Source organism: Lutjanus erythropterus, chromosome 11 (genome assembly GCF_056507025.1).
Source record: "Lutjanus erythropterus isolate fLutEry1 chromosome 11, fLutEry1.hap2, whole genome shotgun sequence".
NCBI lineage: Eukaryota > Metazoa > Chordata > Actinopteri > Lutjaniformes > Lutjanidae > Lutjanus > Lutjanus erythropterus.
Window position 1 is genome coordinate 31893657 of NC_139327.1, and position 15525 is coordinate 31909181.

At 38.8% G+C, this 15525-nt stretch overlaps 4 protein-coding genes across 4 annotated transcripts; 2 read left to right on the top strand and 2 right to left on the bottom strand.

Moving 5' to 3' along the window:
- Positions 1-1423: 1423 nt before the first annotated feature.
- ins (preproinsulin) lies at positions 1424-3075 on the bottom strand. The gene is made up of 3 exons (XM_084729981.1): positions 2928-3075; positions 1890-2085; positions 1424-1802 (listed from the first exon to the last, which is right to left on the bottom strand). Exons 2-3 carry the CDS (start codon positions 2071-2073, stop codon positions 1636-1638), a joined length of 351 nt encoding a protein of 116 aa, XP_084586107.1. The 5' UTR covers positions 2074-2085; positions 2928-3075; the 3' UTR covers positions 1424-1635.
- A 2203-nt stretch (positions 3076-5278) lies between these two features.
- LOC146319367 (E3 ubiquitin-protein ligase RNF26-like) lies at positions 5279-9405 on the bottom strand. Its single transcript, XM_084729974.1, has 2 exons — positions 9165-9405; positions 5279-7195 (listed from the first exon to the last, which is right to left on the bottom strand). Exon 2 carries the CDS (start codon positions 7187-7189, stop codon positions 5942-5944), a length of 1248 nt encoding a protein of 415 aa, XP_084586100.1. The 5' UTR covers positions 7190-7195; positions 9165-9405; the 3' UTR covers positions 5279-5941.
- Positions 9406-10511: 1106 nt separating this feature from the next.
- On the top strand, positions 10512-11023 carry LOC146319368 (histone H2B-like). Its single transcript, XM_084729984.1, has one exon. It carries the CDS (start codon positions 10552-10554, stop codon positions 10921-10923), a length of 372 nt encoding a protein of 123 aa, XP_084586110.1. The 5' UTR covers positions 10512-10551; the 3' UTR covers positions 10924-11023.
- Positions 11024-12272: 1249 nt separating this feature from the next.
- LOC146319369 (histone H4) lies at positions 12273-12636 on the top strand. The gene has a single exon (XM_084729983.1). It carries the CDS (start codon positions 12273-12275, stop codon positions 12582-12584), a length of 312 nt encoding a protein of 103 aa, XP_084586109.1. The 3' UTR covers positions 12585-12636.
- The last annotated feature ends 2889 nt before the right edge of the window (positions 12637-15525 follow it).

Below are 15525 nucleotides of genomic sequence, written 5' to 3' on the forward strand. Positions count from 1 at the left end.
AAGACCTTATGTCTACTTAAGAAACGCACTTAAAGGGATAGTTCACCCTTAAAGACTTACCTGTAGGTTATTTATCCATGTAGATAGTTTTGGTGTGAGTTGATGAGTTTTGGAGATATTAGGTTTGTTTGAGATCAACTGCATCTCGCCTGGAGAGTAGCTTTCAGTGTCAAATCTCCAGGATACGTCTAGGTTCACCAGAGTTATTAAAATACTTCACTATTTACAGTTCAGTATTGTTAACAGTTTACACTTTGTATATACTGTGTATTAGTGTGTTGTTAGTACTACTGATCATTTTGATATAACCGTTTGCAATGTTGGCTCTTTTCAACACTCCGTGCTTGAAAGAGCAGCACAAATTGAATGTGACTGATGTACAACGTATTGTGAAAGCGAGCGTTCACGTTTGCTGCTGTCAAATTACGAACTTATTCCACATCTGTCAGCTGTTTTAAGCTGGTAGAGGGAGGTAGACAAGCGGACTCTTTTTGCAACCCTGAGTGCTGTGTGCACTAAACAGACACAGAATACATGGTCAGTATAAAACACAAAGCCGGGTTATGGGGAAGTCTTTAGGATTTCTGTGTAAAAAGGGCATCTGTGGAGCTGACCACCCTCCTCATAAACTTCGCTGTGGTTTTTGTCATGTTAACAGCCAGCTAGGCTAAGCTCAATATTTAAAAACACCTTTGTGATAATCAAAATGATCAAAAATCCAAACTGTAAACACATCAAACAGTAAACTATTAACAATATGTACAAATTTAACTATAAAATGTGAAGTATTTTAATAACTTGGGGATGAAAAAACACTCTAGTGACAATAGATGTATACTGCAGATTTGACCAGCTCTGCAAATCTCAGCTGGTTGCATCTGGCAGTTGTGGTGACTTTGCAGAAGTTGCTTCACCATCTGTTGTCTGGTGGGGATCGGTACTCGAGTGAGTGACCTATGCTAGTTAATGTTTATCTGCATTTATATCCAGTAACAATTCAGTCATAGATGTTGTCTCTCAACACTATCTCCATTCCCGTGTCTGAGGTTGCTAATTGGACTGTAAACAATGACTGGCACATGGAAGAAGTAGTCTTAGCCTGGATATCCATTATATGTTATCTTGCTATCTGGCTACACCAGAAGCCCTGAAATACTGGCTATTGCCCCTAAGGCTAAATTGTCAGATGATAGCTGACTTACATATTAAACACATCTGAGTTTGTTTGGCTGCACTGTAAACAGCGTAAGCTCTTCTGTTAACTACATCTGCTGTTTCCACACTGTAATATTAAGGGTTATACATCAAAATGTGATTCATAAAACATGGAAGATGTCCTCATTTTGATTTTAGTCAATAACTTTAACTTATGACAGTAAATACAGTAATAAATAGTCAGAGCATCAGTGAACACTCAGTAATCTCTCAATTCACAAAACTTTATTTTCTAGGAAAAATAGTTTCATCCATTTCTCAGCGCTTCATTTGACAGCAGTTGGTGTTTCAGAGAGACGACAGCACTGCCACTCTCCTGATGCAAGGGTGGGGTGGGGTGGTGGGGTTCAGGCTCAGTTAGCCAAGAAGCGAAGCAATGCTAAGCTAGATAAGGCTAACCGAAGCCAGGCCAAGCAGTGTTCAGTTGCAGTAGTTCTGCAGGTCAAAGATGTTGCAGGGTCTGTGGCAGCACTGCTCCACGATGCCTCGCCTCACCAGCATCTCCATCTGGTCCTTGAAGGCGTACTCAGGCACCTCGTTGTCACCACCTGCGGCTGCAGCTCCACCCGCCTTTGGAGGCAGGAAACCTGACGGGACAAACAGGCAGATGTAACTCTGGCATTGACTCAAGACCGTTTAGTGATGCTGTGCAGTTTTCAAGTTGGTGATCTCACCCATCAGAGGGTCGACGTCTCTCTTGGGGTTGTAGAAGAAGCCTCTGTCCCCACAGACCAGGTACAGGGCGTCGACCAGGTGAGAGCCACACAGGTGCTGTGGGGGAGCGACGGCCTGGGAGCCCGGCCACGATACAACCAGTAAGACCAGCAGAGAGACAGACTGGAGCCACAGAGCCGCCATGCTGGAGGAGAGCTGAATACAGACACGCATTTTTTTTTATATCAGCTGATATTCAGACATTACAGGTAAATAGGTTAAAAGTTTAGATATCACCATGAAACTTCCCCAATTGATTACTTAAATTAAGATTTTTGTAATTTTGTTTTCTGAAATGTTGTGTCAAATATGCAAAATGATGTATATTCTAATCAAATATGATCTAATTTGCTCTTTCCATTTCGCGTTTTACAATTTACAGAAAAGAAATCTGAATATTGAGGGTAAAAAATTCACTTCCCAGTTGATTACTTGTATTAAGAAAATTATATTTTGTATTGAGAGTTTTCTGAAATTTTATGTTTAAATCTACAAAAGGGTCTTTTTCTGATTAAATATGTGCTAATTTGCATAGAGATTTCCAGAACAGAAATCTGAACTAAAAAAAAAAAACAAAAAAAAACTTTTTCAACTAGTCTGAAAGAAGACATGATGTAGAAGAGAAATAGATCAAAACCTCAAAATTGACCAGTGCATTTGCCTGTAGAGTCTCTCCATAAATTAGTTCAGAAAATTCACCATAACACACACTGATAAGGATATTTTACAGTGTAAAAACAAACGTGTGAGTCCTCTCAGGTAAACAAACAACCAACAGCAACGCAAGATTGTCTTATTTCTAATATAACTTGATCTTGATTAATTGGTGTGCATTCAATTCCATGTTCTGATCGACAAGAAGGAACAAAAAATGAGAACAAGTAGATGGAAGGACAGTGGAGGAAGATTAGGGGAACAACTCACCTGTAGAGTCAGAAGAAGAGGAGGAGATGGAGGTGTAGATAGACGAGCAGTGGAGGAGGAAGTGAACAACTCACCTGCAGAGTCGGAGGAGGAGGAGGAGATGGACAAGGTGTCTCTGTGATGAAGATGAGGAGCGGGAGCAGAGCAGCTGAGAGCTGGTTGGTGTGAGGCAGAGCAGGCCTCCTCTTGATTTATACTCTCATCACCACCACCTGGACACACCCACTGCTCTGTGTGCGTGTTTGTGGTCAGCACACATTAAGTGATTCAGTTACTTCTGATTGACCGGGTCCAGCACTTTGTACAACAAACAGAGCTAATGAGCCGACATGATCTGATCACCTCTTATAGACAAATATTGATCACTAATCAGCCTCGTGCTGCTTCTCGTTGAGATTAGAGACCTAACACCCTTTTTAGCGTTGATATCTGAGTTGACATATTGGTGCTTAACAATTATTAGCACTTATATCAGGGCTCTTAACAATTTTTAGCATTGATATCTGGGTTCTCAAATGTTTTCAGTGTTGACAATGTGTTTTTTTTAAACCATTTTTACTATTGATATCTGGGATCTTAACCAATTTTAGTGTTGATACGTGGCTTCTTAGCCATTTTTCGCGTTAATATCTGGGTTCTTAACCATTTCTAACATTGATATTTGGGTTCTCAACCATTTTTAGCACTTACATCTGTGTTTTTAAGTTTTTACTGTTGATTATGTTCTTTACCAGTTTTAGGATTGATATCTGTGTTCTTTAATTTTTAGCCCTTATATTATATGGGTTCATAATCATTTTTAGCACTTAGATCTGGGCTCTTTTCCATTTTTAAGGCTTATATCTGTGTTCACAACTCACTTTTAGCATTGATATGTGGGTTCATAATTTTTAGTACTTAGATCTGGGTTTTAAACAGAATTACCCTTCAAGTGTAAGAGCAAGGTACTTTATCCAACCCTAACCCCCAGTGAAGAGAGGCCTGAGTACACAGAGACCCGGAGCCTGAACGAAATCCCCCAGCACTCACATGAACAGTGCTTAACGGGTGTCTTGCTGACAGAGCTCTTGTTGCAGCTTGTTTGTCAAAAACTAAACTGACCGTGAGGAGCGTCACCGTAATGACGGAAACACAAAGTGTCTCTGAGAACTTCATGAATCTCCCAGAAATCAGTTCCGCTGACTAAAAAAAACTCCATCTCAGTTGTCTAACTGTCTATAACCGTTGTAACTGTAAATTTGTAACTAATCTATGTAAGCTGCATGATAGACTCATGTAACCAGTACATTAAACATATATATATATTAATTACATATATTCATTATTTCTTGATTGTTTAAAAGAAATATATCAGTATAATTCTCAAAAACCATTAACCTTTGTGTTTTGTTGATCTGCTTTATCTCCACTGCTGCTGTTTGTGTAATTGCAAAATCAACCTTCCCTCCCTTTTAATATAATTATTTTTCTCCAACCTTATTTAAACCCATGACAAGAAATATTGAAGTGATAACTCTTAACTTTGCCACAAATTGAGTTTGCACATTTAATGCAGAAATTTAATGCACAATTTTAAGCATAAAAAGCTTATGCAAATTATACCCAAGTAAACCGAGAGCTGCTCTTTAACCATCTGGAGTACATGCGTGGTCTTGGTCTCCTTTGAAAGGTAACAGTATTAAGTTTTTTTTTTCCCCCTCAGTAGTCAGAATCACTGGAAAAGCTCATGGCACTGAGAAATAGAATTAACACATTTAATTGGAGGGTTTGTATTTCCACCTGATTTTTTTTTTTTTAATTGTAAAAAAGTGCCTGCAGATGACTAAGACTGTGTCTGATACCTAGTCCCTGTTTAAATGTGATAACAATACCACAGAAAATGAATACTAACCTATTTTTTCTAAGGATATGTGTAGGTATTAAAAAAAAGGCTTTGATACACCCCCAAAACCTCTTGCTTTGAAGTGGCCGGATGTGAAAATGAATCCAAATAAATAAAATCTGTGCTGTCACAAGGCAAGAGTAGATCCACGCTTCCTTCTGCTTGGTGAGTTGTCGAGTGTAGTTCTGTAGAAAGACAATAGTACATAAAACTGCTCACAACAAGGTCTGTGGATTATCTTGAGGAACCTGGTTATTACTCTGGAAAGAGACACTGCTTCTGAATTTTTGAAGGAATTATTAAACTGCTAAACTATCAAACTAAAGTTTTTAATTAATGAAAAGACAAAGTCCAACATCCATAGCAGATATTCAGTCTGATATATTTATTAAGTTTTATATTTCTTTTTTAAATAAATGTTCAAAATATAAATAACTTACATAAGTACAAAAACAACTATAGCAACTGTGAAGTCTTTGGCACAAAACCAGTGTTAACAATCAGCAGCCAAGTGTTATGAAATGAGCGTCCACACTTCTTACGTATCAAGAGATTCAAGAGCTTCAGGAGCTTCTTTGTTATTTTGGCATCTCAAAGTTAATGGCAAACAGAATTAAGACACATTTATTTATAATGTCAAGTTTCAAGAATAAACACCAGGGTGCACAAATACTGTTCAGTAAAGTTACAAAAGTTTCCTGGTTGCGATTAGAAAATACTGGAACAAAGAATAAATAATAAGGGTGCTCTGATTAGGACTTCAAGTGATCATGATCACAGATCATGATAAAGTGTTTGTCTGTTTGAAGCCTTCTAATTATTGTGTAGCATTACTTATTACTGATTTAACTATTCTTCAAATGTACTGACCAAACAGAAAACTTACCCGCATTTGTTGTTTGGTAGGTGTTAATTTCAGACCCTGGCCACCACATCATATGATTGGCTCCTCTGATTGGTCTTTACAGACACCTCCAATCAAAATATATAGAATGAATACTGGCTGATAATGATCGGTGTGGCCGATCGATCAGAGCACCCTTAATAAATAAAACACCAGTAGTTGGCACTTAGCGATACTCGATTGTACAGACAGTTCACGCAGTATGAAGTTTGACGCTGAAACCTGCTCATAATTAATACATTTAGAGAAAAAGCAATTTTTCTGTTGTGTGCTTCAGTTTGGAGTTGATGTCACCGCTGCTCTCAGAGGAAGACGTCCATGGTCTGTGTGATTGGCTGCCGGCAGAGCGGACAGCAGCGCTGCTGGATGTGTCGGTGTTGGGTCAGTATGTCGGCGCAGTGTCGGCAGAGACAGAGGTGACGGCAGGGCAGCAGCAGCACAGTCTTACTCAGGTCCTGACAGATGACACACTTCTTCCTCTCCTCCTGCTCCTTCAGCAGGCTGAGCAGCTCGCCATCACTCTGAGGGCTGCCACCATCCACCGGAGTCAAGTTTAGCTGGGACGCACTTGTCCTGCTGCTGATCTCTGACTCGTCATCCTGCTGAGAGTCCGGCTGACTTGGCTCATTCGCTGGCCTCAGGTCTGTCTCAGCGATTAAAGTGTCAGTGTGCTGGAGCCTTGTCGTAATCACGTCCTGTGCTGTCCTGGTACGGACCTCCTGATTGGCCAGAGCTTGTTCCAGTATCGTCTGTACACCACGAGCTCCTGGCAGAGCGTTGACGAAATGAAGGCTCAGCTGACCGGCGAGGGCATTAACCCGGGGATTCAGTAATAGCAAAGCCACGGTGATGATGGCTGCTGTAATGAGGACGCCATGTGAGTCGACCATGAAAACAGTGAAGATGCGACCCAGTGCTCCCAGCAAGTCCAGCAGCAGCTGGCAGGGTGTCCACAGCAGCACAGAGGCGCCGACGAGACAGCTGTACAGGAAGGTGAGCAGAGTCAGAGCCAGGTCGACCACTTTGTGCACCGGGTCAGCCACTACTTCCCAGACGCCCGCCAGCACAGACAAACAGTTCTGTGTGCTGATGAGGATGACGTTGACCACAGTGTTGACAAAATAGAAAATGAGACTGAGCACGATGCAGACACCTTCGCACGTCTGACGCAGGATGCAGCTCCCTGAAAGGAGCCCACGGTGCAGCACATCCTTGACACGCCATGCCACATGACAGAAAAGGTGTCCCACCATCTTGAAACTCTCAAACACGCCTCCCAATGTCTGCAGCCAGCCATCCACAATGTGCAGTGCTCCACATGCAGCACTGGAGACGGCTTCACTGGCAGTGAGGAAGGAGAAAACAGCAAAGTTCCAGTATTCAACTAAAGTGGATCCACTCAGGACGACCAGTGCATTGTGCAGGGAAGCACCCATGCCAGACAAGAGGCGAAGCAGCCAGCTGAACGTCCTGACGAGCAGGTCGAGCAGCAGGCAGCAGGCGTCCAAACATCTCCCAACAGCAAGACAGACAAAGTTCACTTCATCCATATCAGGCTGCAGAGAAGAAGAGAGGAGTCAGAGCTGAACAGTCTATCCACGCCAGTTAATGACAAGTTCAGAATACAAAGTCTATATTTAAATCCCAGTGTGCTGGATTTCTCTGTGACTCAAGATGATGTCTGACTCTGCAATGACCTCTGGTGGCAAACACTTGATTTCTACAGGACACAGCAGCTCACTGAATGTTAAACTGCAGCATCTGAGAAATCAAAATGTGATTTTTTAGTACCGGTGTGAGAAGCAAAACAATGTACTGCTGTGGACATGGTCAGCACCATTTTTTTTTTAAATTATTTTAAACACCTAAACAAATAACTATCAATTGTGTACACTATATTCATAATAATTTCACCACTTCAACTTGCTTTCAGACAGTCTTTTCTGATAGGAAACCACTGGTATTTAAGCCAAATATTGCTCTCTCCAACTAGCAATTAGGCTCCTCTGGCAAAAACAGTAATTTTGTAATAATTGGTAATTTGTTACACAAGAGTTCCTGGTCTACCGCTGTTTATACTTGTGACTTTAAAAAGTTAGTTCAGATTCAGCAAAACAAAAAACAATGCAGCAGACCTTTTATAAAATAAAAATAATGAAATACAATAATTAATCATGTAATATCACAGTATATATTGTCACAGTCTGATACCATATTGAGACTTTTTTTTTCTACTATTGATATATTCTAACAACTCTCACGTACTGTGAGGTAAAATTACTTTTAACTTTTAAATTACTAACACATGGGTGGGTTCCCATCAGTAAATAATTGTTTTGATGCTGACCTTGTCCATAGCAGTACATTTCTTTGCTTCCTACACTTGTACTCCTGCTCCTTTTCCAAACTGTAGGTGTGTCGACCCCCATCTACTGTAGGTAATACAGTGACTATAGAGAAGTACCTTATACAACCCCAATTCATATAATACGAACTATCCCTTTAATCTGCAGCTAAGGCAATGACACAGCAAAAGCCTCATGAAGGTCATTGTTCTTGATGTTGACTTTATAGATTTTTCGGGGGATTTTCACCTTTATTTGAAGCAATAAACAGTGTAGAGACTGATAGGAATATGCGGAGATGAAGAGCAACAAGGTGACATGGTACTGGCTTTAACCACCAGGCTTCTACACACAGTAAATGTGGAGATATGTGGAAATTCCTATCAGTACACACATATGTTTGACCCAACTGCTGTGTGATGCTAATAAAATGAGTGATTTATTATGTACCCCTGTTATTTAATTTGCTTGAAAATGACAGTGTTAAAATATTAACAGGACTGTCAAGCAACAAAATGTTTAAAATAGCACTCACAATGTAAAGATCAGTTGATTCAACGCATTCAATGCTGAGCATAGATCCAGCAAAGAAAACAAAACACAGCAGGCAGAAAAACCCTGTAGGGCCTACACACACTGAACTCCAGCCAATTTGGTGTGTTATTTTAGTGGTCAGAGACAGAAGAGATGAATAGCAAGCAAACAATATTTTACGTAAAAATACATTTAACAAGTATTGTAGTACATAGTGTACATGCCGAGTTTAAGAAAACCTATTGACTATTAAGGTGAAGTATTTAATTGATCATTGTGACGTTTGTACAGTTTTGTAAACTTAAAATTGACTAATTTATAAATGGAGTTTGGTATCAAAACGAAACTTTTGCATCCGAGCTAATAGCAAACGTCAGTTAAGGTAACGTCGTGTCGATAGACAACGCAAATCCCATTAACCTTTACAAACGTCGGTTAGAAAATGATCACATTCACTTCTCTCTACATATATATATATTTATCCTGTATGTGCGAAGCTCATATTGTGTTTGACAGCAACCACATGCTAACGTCGCTAGCAGACCACACCCATTGGAATTAGCTTGCTAGCTAGCTAGAAATACATATAAAAACAATGTTTCTCAGAATAATCGGCTGATGACCATTTTAAGTGAACATGACTCACCGTGGCAACATGACGCAGAGAAATTTAATCGTCTTCTTTAGCCTATTTTCATGAGCATCTTCTATCTTCTGCGAGATAACAAATAAACGTGAAAGGTGCATATCGCCTCCTAGTGTATCGGAGTGTGTAGATTCATTACATTAACCTGAATACTGAACAAGATTATTGTGCAGTAATCTCTCCTCTCTCCCACAAGAGTACCCGTAAAGATGGAGCGCCGAATAAGTAACAAGATACACGAAGAAGACTAACTTCCGGTGATGCCTTCCGGTATGCAGTAGAGCTATGGCGGCGCCCTTGTCCGCTATCTTCCCTGCAGACAGGTCCCTTTCGTAGTTACCTAAAACGAAACTAATACTATGTGTGAAAAAACGTTTTTAGTTACCTGAAACGAAAACTTAACTTCAGAAAAAAACGAAAGCTAAAACGTTTTCATCTTTCAGTAAAATAAAATAAAAACATTCAGGAAACAGGCTTATCTAGTTTTAGCCATTGTAAATTTGGTCAAATTCATCAACACAAATGCGAAGAAGCATTAGTGCCGATAGATGCCTGCATAAGTCAACTGCCTTCACAAAGTGTTCACATTTTAATACTGATTGTATAGTTCTTCAACCTTGCCCCCAAACTAATAAACTATAGACCAACTACAACTAGGCAATAAAAATTAAAGTAAAAGCAAACTCACAGTGGAAATTAAACTGAAATAGAAAACAAAACAAAAATAATCTCCCATAAAATCATATATTTTATTATATTTAAGTTTGCTGCATAAATCACCCTGGTTTATTTGTGAATGTTGATACTGAGTAATAATGAAATCTCTGTATAATAATTTGTAATATTCATCATTTGTTTTGCCTCTTCCTTTTTCCACAGAGCAATTCTGAAAATGGTAACAAGTATTTTTTGTTTTGTTTATGTTTTTCAAAGTCATTTATAATGTGTCATCAAGCTCTATAGACCTTGAACCACCATTGTCCTTGACTTTTTATAAGTTCCCCTTACTGACTTCCCCGTTTTACCCCAGATCGAGTTGATACTGTTTATTTAGTTGGGTTATGATTTTGCTGAATGGAGGAAAGATATTTGCAAGGAAGTTTTTTTTTCAATCTTTGATTAATCACTACTTTTAAAATCACACATTTCTTTCTATTCATCTCATGACATCGTGTTGCGAGCAGTTACAAAGATCATCTTTCACTTCTTGCTTTGTGGTTTAACGGCTGTTTGAAAGGCGCACGCTCAGGCTCATCCTAAACGCGTTTAAAAAATCAGCCAATCCTGTGCGAGTAACAGCGCAGCACAATTTACATAGAAGAAACTAAATAACACCACCCAACACCGACACTGATTACACGTTGAAGCGAATTCAAGCGAAGACGAAATGCCTGACCCACCTAAAGCAGCGAGAAAAGGCTCCAAGAAAGCCGCGTCTAAAAGCGGCTCCAAGAGCAGCAGGAAGAAGAGGAGACCAAGGAGGGAGAGCTATGCCATTTATGTGTACAAGGTCCTCAAGCAGGTTCACCCTGACACCGGCATTTCCTCCAAGGCGATGGGCATCATGAATTCTTTCGTGAGTGACATCTTTGAGCGCATCGCTGGTGAGTCCTCCCGTCTGGCTCACTACAACAAGCGTTCAACCATCACCTCCAGGGAGATTCAGACCGCTGTCCGCCTCCTGCTGCCTGGTGAGCTGGCCAAGCACGCCGTGTCTGAGGGCACCAAGGCTGTGACCAAGTACACCAGCTCCAAGTAAACCTGCTCTCAACCAAACAACACAAAGGCTCTTTTCAGAGCCACCCACTGCTTCAACTAAGAGCTTTATTCTTCCTGATTTTTGTACGTGTGTGTATATATAAAAATACATAATGAATCTGTGTATTAAATTTATTTGCAATACAGATTTGTGCAGTGTCCAATTGCAGTTTCTCATGTTTTTATACTGTTAATATACTTGAAACTTGGTAGTTTGTTACAGTTCTAAGATCACCCACCATTTCAACTTAATGCCAATATTTTGTCATATTTAAAGGTTTGAAATTCATACAGGAGCTGGAAATCATTAAACAAATTGTAATGTATTTTCAAGGTTAGTGGTGTTCAGATACACAACTTGCATTACTTTAAACTGATATCTAACACTGAATAATTCACTTTTTATTTTAAATAGTTGGATATAATTTCAGCTAGGTTTATAAGAGGATGACAAGTCTACTTACATTCTGAAACATGGAAGTTTCTCTCATTTGTCACCCTAATGTTGAATGCTACTATGAAAAGAAACTTAATTTTGGTTGTTTATAACACAACACAATTCAGTGACGTGAAATGGTCATTGTGTAGAAGTATGCACATAAATGTGTAATCTACCATAGTTTACGGTGCTTGAAAACTTGAAAATGAACTTGAAATTGAAAGTCGTGAAAAGCTCTTGAATTTGAAGGCTGTAGGTAGAGCACGTTTTCCATGAGAAATTTATATCTAGGGTTATTTTCTGGCAGTTTGTGAGGGGAACAGACAACACTCGTTGATCAACATTTCAGTAAATTTCTAGTCTTTATTCAACAACAGAAATACAGTATAAAAAGTGTACAAACGCACAAGCACAGCCACAACACTGCACTGATCCACTTCATAAACCCATAGTTTATTATAAGATATAGTCTGAGGGTTTTTTCTGTCATATGTTACTTTCCCCCTCCTTTTACATGCTTTAGAACGATATTCAGAATATCAGTATTAAATATATTAACATATATAAACAGTATTAAAAAAGGTAGTCAATTAAAGCTCCACTCTCAATACCTCAATAACTCTTTTAAACATTTGTTCTACATCGTGATATAAAGATTAAATATAAATATAAATATAAAGTCACATAAGTGGCTCCGTATAAAGATGACAGATTGTTTAATTGTTGTTGAATTATATCTTTTAGTTTACGTTTTATGTAACATTCAGCTGACTTCACCCAGGAAGCAAAGTAGCAAGTACCACCCAACGAAACTTGCTATAGCTGCCTTCTCGTACGTCCGCAGACGAGACATAAATCCAGAGCGTCTCTACAGTCGTCATCATTCTTGACTCAAAGAAGAAACGAACAGAATGTCTGGCAGAGGTAAGGGAGGTAAAGGACTCGGAAAGGGAGGTGCTAAGCGTCACCGTAAGGTTCTTCGCGATAACATCCAGGGAATCACTAAACCCGCAATCCGCCGTCTGGCCCGCCGTGGTGGTGTGAAGCGTATCTCTGGTCTGATTTACGAGGAGACCCGCGGGGTTCTCAAAGTGTTCCTGGAGAACGTGATCCGTGATGCCGTCACCTACACCGAGCACGCAAAGAGGAAGACGGTCACCGCCATGGACGTGGTGTACGCTCTGAAGAGACAGGGTCGCACCCTGTACGGCTTCGGAGGTTAAACCTGATCCTCATCTGATTCGGAAACACAAAGGCTCTTTTAAGAGCCACCCACTTCATCTGAAGAGTTTATCCTGTTATATTTTATGATATAGAAAAAGCTTGTGAGGAGTTCATTTAGCTGAACGAGTTGGTTATGTGCAATGCCTTCTGTATCATGAGGATCAAAATTATGGTGATTTAATTTTACTGTTCAGTGCTCATGGTTAATATTCTGCAGGTGTTATCTGGCAAGTGCGCCACCTACTGTCATAACCTAGAAGTAAAAGAATTAACTACAGTTAATAAGGAATATTTATTTACCTTAAAAATCTCTAGATCTCTTGTTCTGCAGATGGAAATTACTTCATGAAGACAGATAAGCCATGGAACAACACTGTTCTACACTGTTCTTTCTTTTCTTTTTTTCTTTTGTTTAAAATTGTAGTAAATGTGCAGGTATTGGTAAGTGACTTTATTTATGGGGCTGATTATGAATAATATGTAGTAAAAACCGTTTGAGACAATTTCTTTAGTTTCTACGCTGGTAAAACCCCCTTGATGGAACAGTTTTGGCTAAAGACATTAAATAGCATTATGAGATACTGGAATTCAGACATTTGTGCTTTTTGCTCTTTTTCACTCAACTGAGTGGTGGTCTCCAGTGGGTGTATTTCTCAAAATCTGTACTGTGTAAAGGATGCTTGAAATGCTTTATTCTTTTTTGCTGCTTGTAAGGGGGTTAAATCTTTTATTATCTACTTATACTCCACTAGGTGTTGTAACTACATAGATTATCTCTGAAAAAAGGACACAGGAAAGTGGAAAGACAGTGAGGGTATGGCATTAAACACAGGTCACTGCAGAGGACTAATGCCCTCTACATTAAGCACAGGCTCCACCTACACAGGGGCAGCCTGTCTGGTTTATTATAGTATATTCTCACAAACTGGTAAAGTGAATGTCAAAGTTCTGTTTGTGTGCATTTTCAACACCTTCATTTTTATATATAAGTATATTGTCCGTGCTGTGACAACTGTTACTAGTTTACTATATCCAGACTGACTAATGTGGTCTAGTCCAGTATGTTCCAGGGAAGATGCTGATATTAACCAAAGATCTCCAGAGGTCAGTGAACTATGCACATGAAACTGATCAACTAAAAAAGGTCATGCATATTTTCCTCCAACAGTCTATAGTTATATGATTGAGTTATAGTTTAAAGGGGAAGTTCATCCAAAAATGAAATTTCAGTCATTATCTACCCATCCTCATTCAAGCTGAAGGTCAGGTTTAGTTTGTAAGTCCACAAAAAACAGCTAGAGTTTCACAGGAAAACATAAAATGCTTCATTACTGCTTGTTTGGAGTAATCAATTTCTCCTAAAGCCCCAGTGTGCTGTACACCATGTAGATAACTGCAGGTCCTTAGCTTGGACAAACAGCATGCTGGGACTTTAGGAGACTTATTCCAGATGAACAGTATGGAGGCAAACAAAGATTTTTTTTTGTTTTTGTTTTGTTTTTTAAGTTTGAAAACTGGTCACCTTTCACTTACATTGTTTGGGAGATTCTGCAACACTGTTTCCTGTGAAACTCCAGCAGTTTTTTGCAGATTAACAAAATAAACACAACCCATAACTGGCATGAGAGTGAACCATCCCTTTAAATTAAAAACCATAACTTGCAATATACACCAGACCTCCTGAGCAATGTAATGTTGCTGTTTTATCTATGTTTAAAAATCCAGTCCAATATTAAACTGTTGTATAATAAAATCTCCATGCAGTAATCAGAGCCATGTGTGGCTCTTCTTCGTCTTTAACTCATTTAGCATTTCTGAAGATGAAGTCATTAACTTCTTCCAGTTATTATAGTGAACTAAAACTAAACTAAAACCTTTGTGTAAAGAAATGAAGAAAAAGGAAAGATAGTTCTTTGACATAAAAATAAAAATTTTAGAGTTAGTTTTTAGAAAAATACAAACAGCAAATGAATGATAATGTTTACTTAAAAGAGACTGCAATAAAAGTTTCAGTACTGTACTATGATGACATACATGATATTAAATGTTTAATTATTCTCTTATTATTTTTTATTTATTTTAGAAAAGAACTGCTATTGACTGCTTTTTTCTTTTTTTTTGAACTTGTGTGTAGCTAATTCAATTGCCAAAGACAATTCATGACAATTTTGGCACTTGTTAAGGTTATGGCTGGTTACTTGAAGTTTGTTTTATTAAAGAAGGAAAACAGCAGCACCATAAACTTGTCAAATTAGTCAAAGTTGACAAAATAACAATCATGGGGTGAAAGTGTGCAGATGAAATCGAGATGAGGATGTCAAAAAGGAGTAAATTTCCTTTCAGAACACGTGATTGTCTTGTACGTGGATGTATTCAATTCACCTTTGATAAATATCCCTCATTTTACAATAAAGAACTCAAACTAGTTCAGAAAACTAATAAAAACTAAAACAATCTAAAACTTAATATTTTCAGACAATAAATTAAACAGAAACGAGCAAACCCACAACACAAACTACCTCAAACTAAACTGAATTGAAAACAAAAGTTAAAAAACGAATTTATATATAAAAAAGACAAACTAATGAAAATATAATAGCTGTTTTATTAACTCTCGTTTAATGACTTCGACAGTACTACAGTTTGTCAAAGTGATCATTTTGTTGTTAGGAGGATCGATGTTAGTCAAAAAGAGGACTAATAGGAAGTGTGTCACCTCGGCGATCATCAGTGTGTTTGCTGCGACCAGAATAACTTCAATTTATTAAAAACTGATCATCAACACATGGTTGTTTTTACTTCTAGTCTCTGAACATACTTGTGGACTAGCTGGAAAACGTGTTTTGATGGAGCTCTGGTGCATTTTAAAACATTCTAGGAGAGAAATGAGTGAGAATAGTCGCTGAGCGGTGCCTGTCGCGGCGCTGAATGTGTGAGGTT

Excerpts from the sequence above, each read along its gene's own strand:
- LOC146319369 (XM_084729983.1), top strand. The coding sequence starts at position 12,273 with ATGTCTGGCAGAGGTAAGGGAGGTAAAGGACTCGGAAAGGGAGGTGCT.
- ins (XM_084729981.1), bottom strand. The coding sequence starts at position 2,073 with ATGGCGGCTCTGTGGCTCCAGTCTGTCTCTCTGCTGGTCTTACTGGTT. Across the intron at positions 1,803-1,889 it reads AGACGTCGACCCTCTGATGG|GTTTCCTGCCTCCAAAGGCG; the intron begins GTGAGATCACCA and ends TTGTCCCGTCAG.
- LOC146319368 (XM_084729984.1), top strand. The coding sequence starts at position 10,552 with ATGCCTGACCCACCTAAAGCAGCGAGAAAAGGCTCCAAGAAAGCCGCG.
- LOC146319367 (XM_084729974.1), bottom strand. The coding sequence starts at position 7,189 with ATGGATGAAGTGAACTTTGTCTGTCTTGCTGTTGGGAGATGTTTGGAC.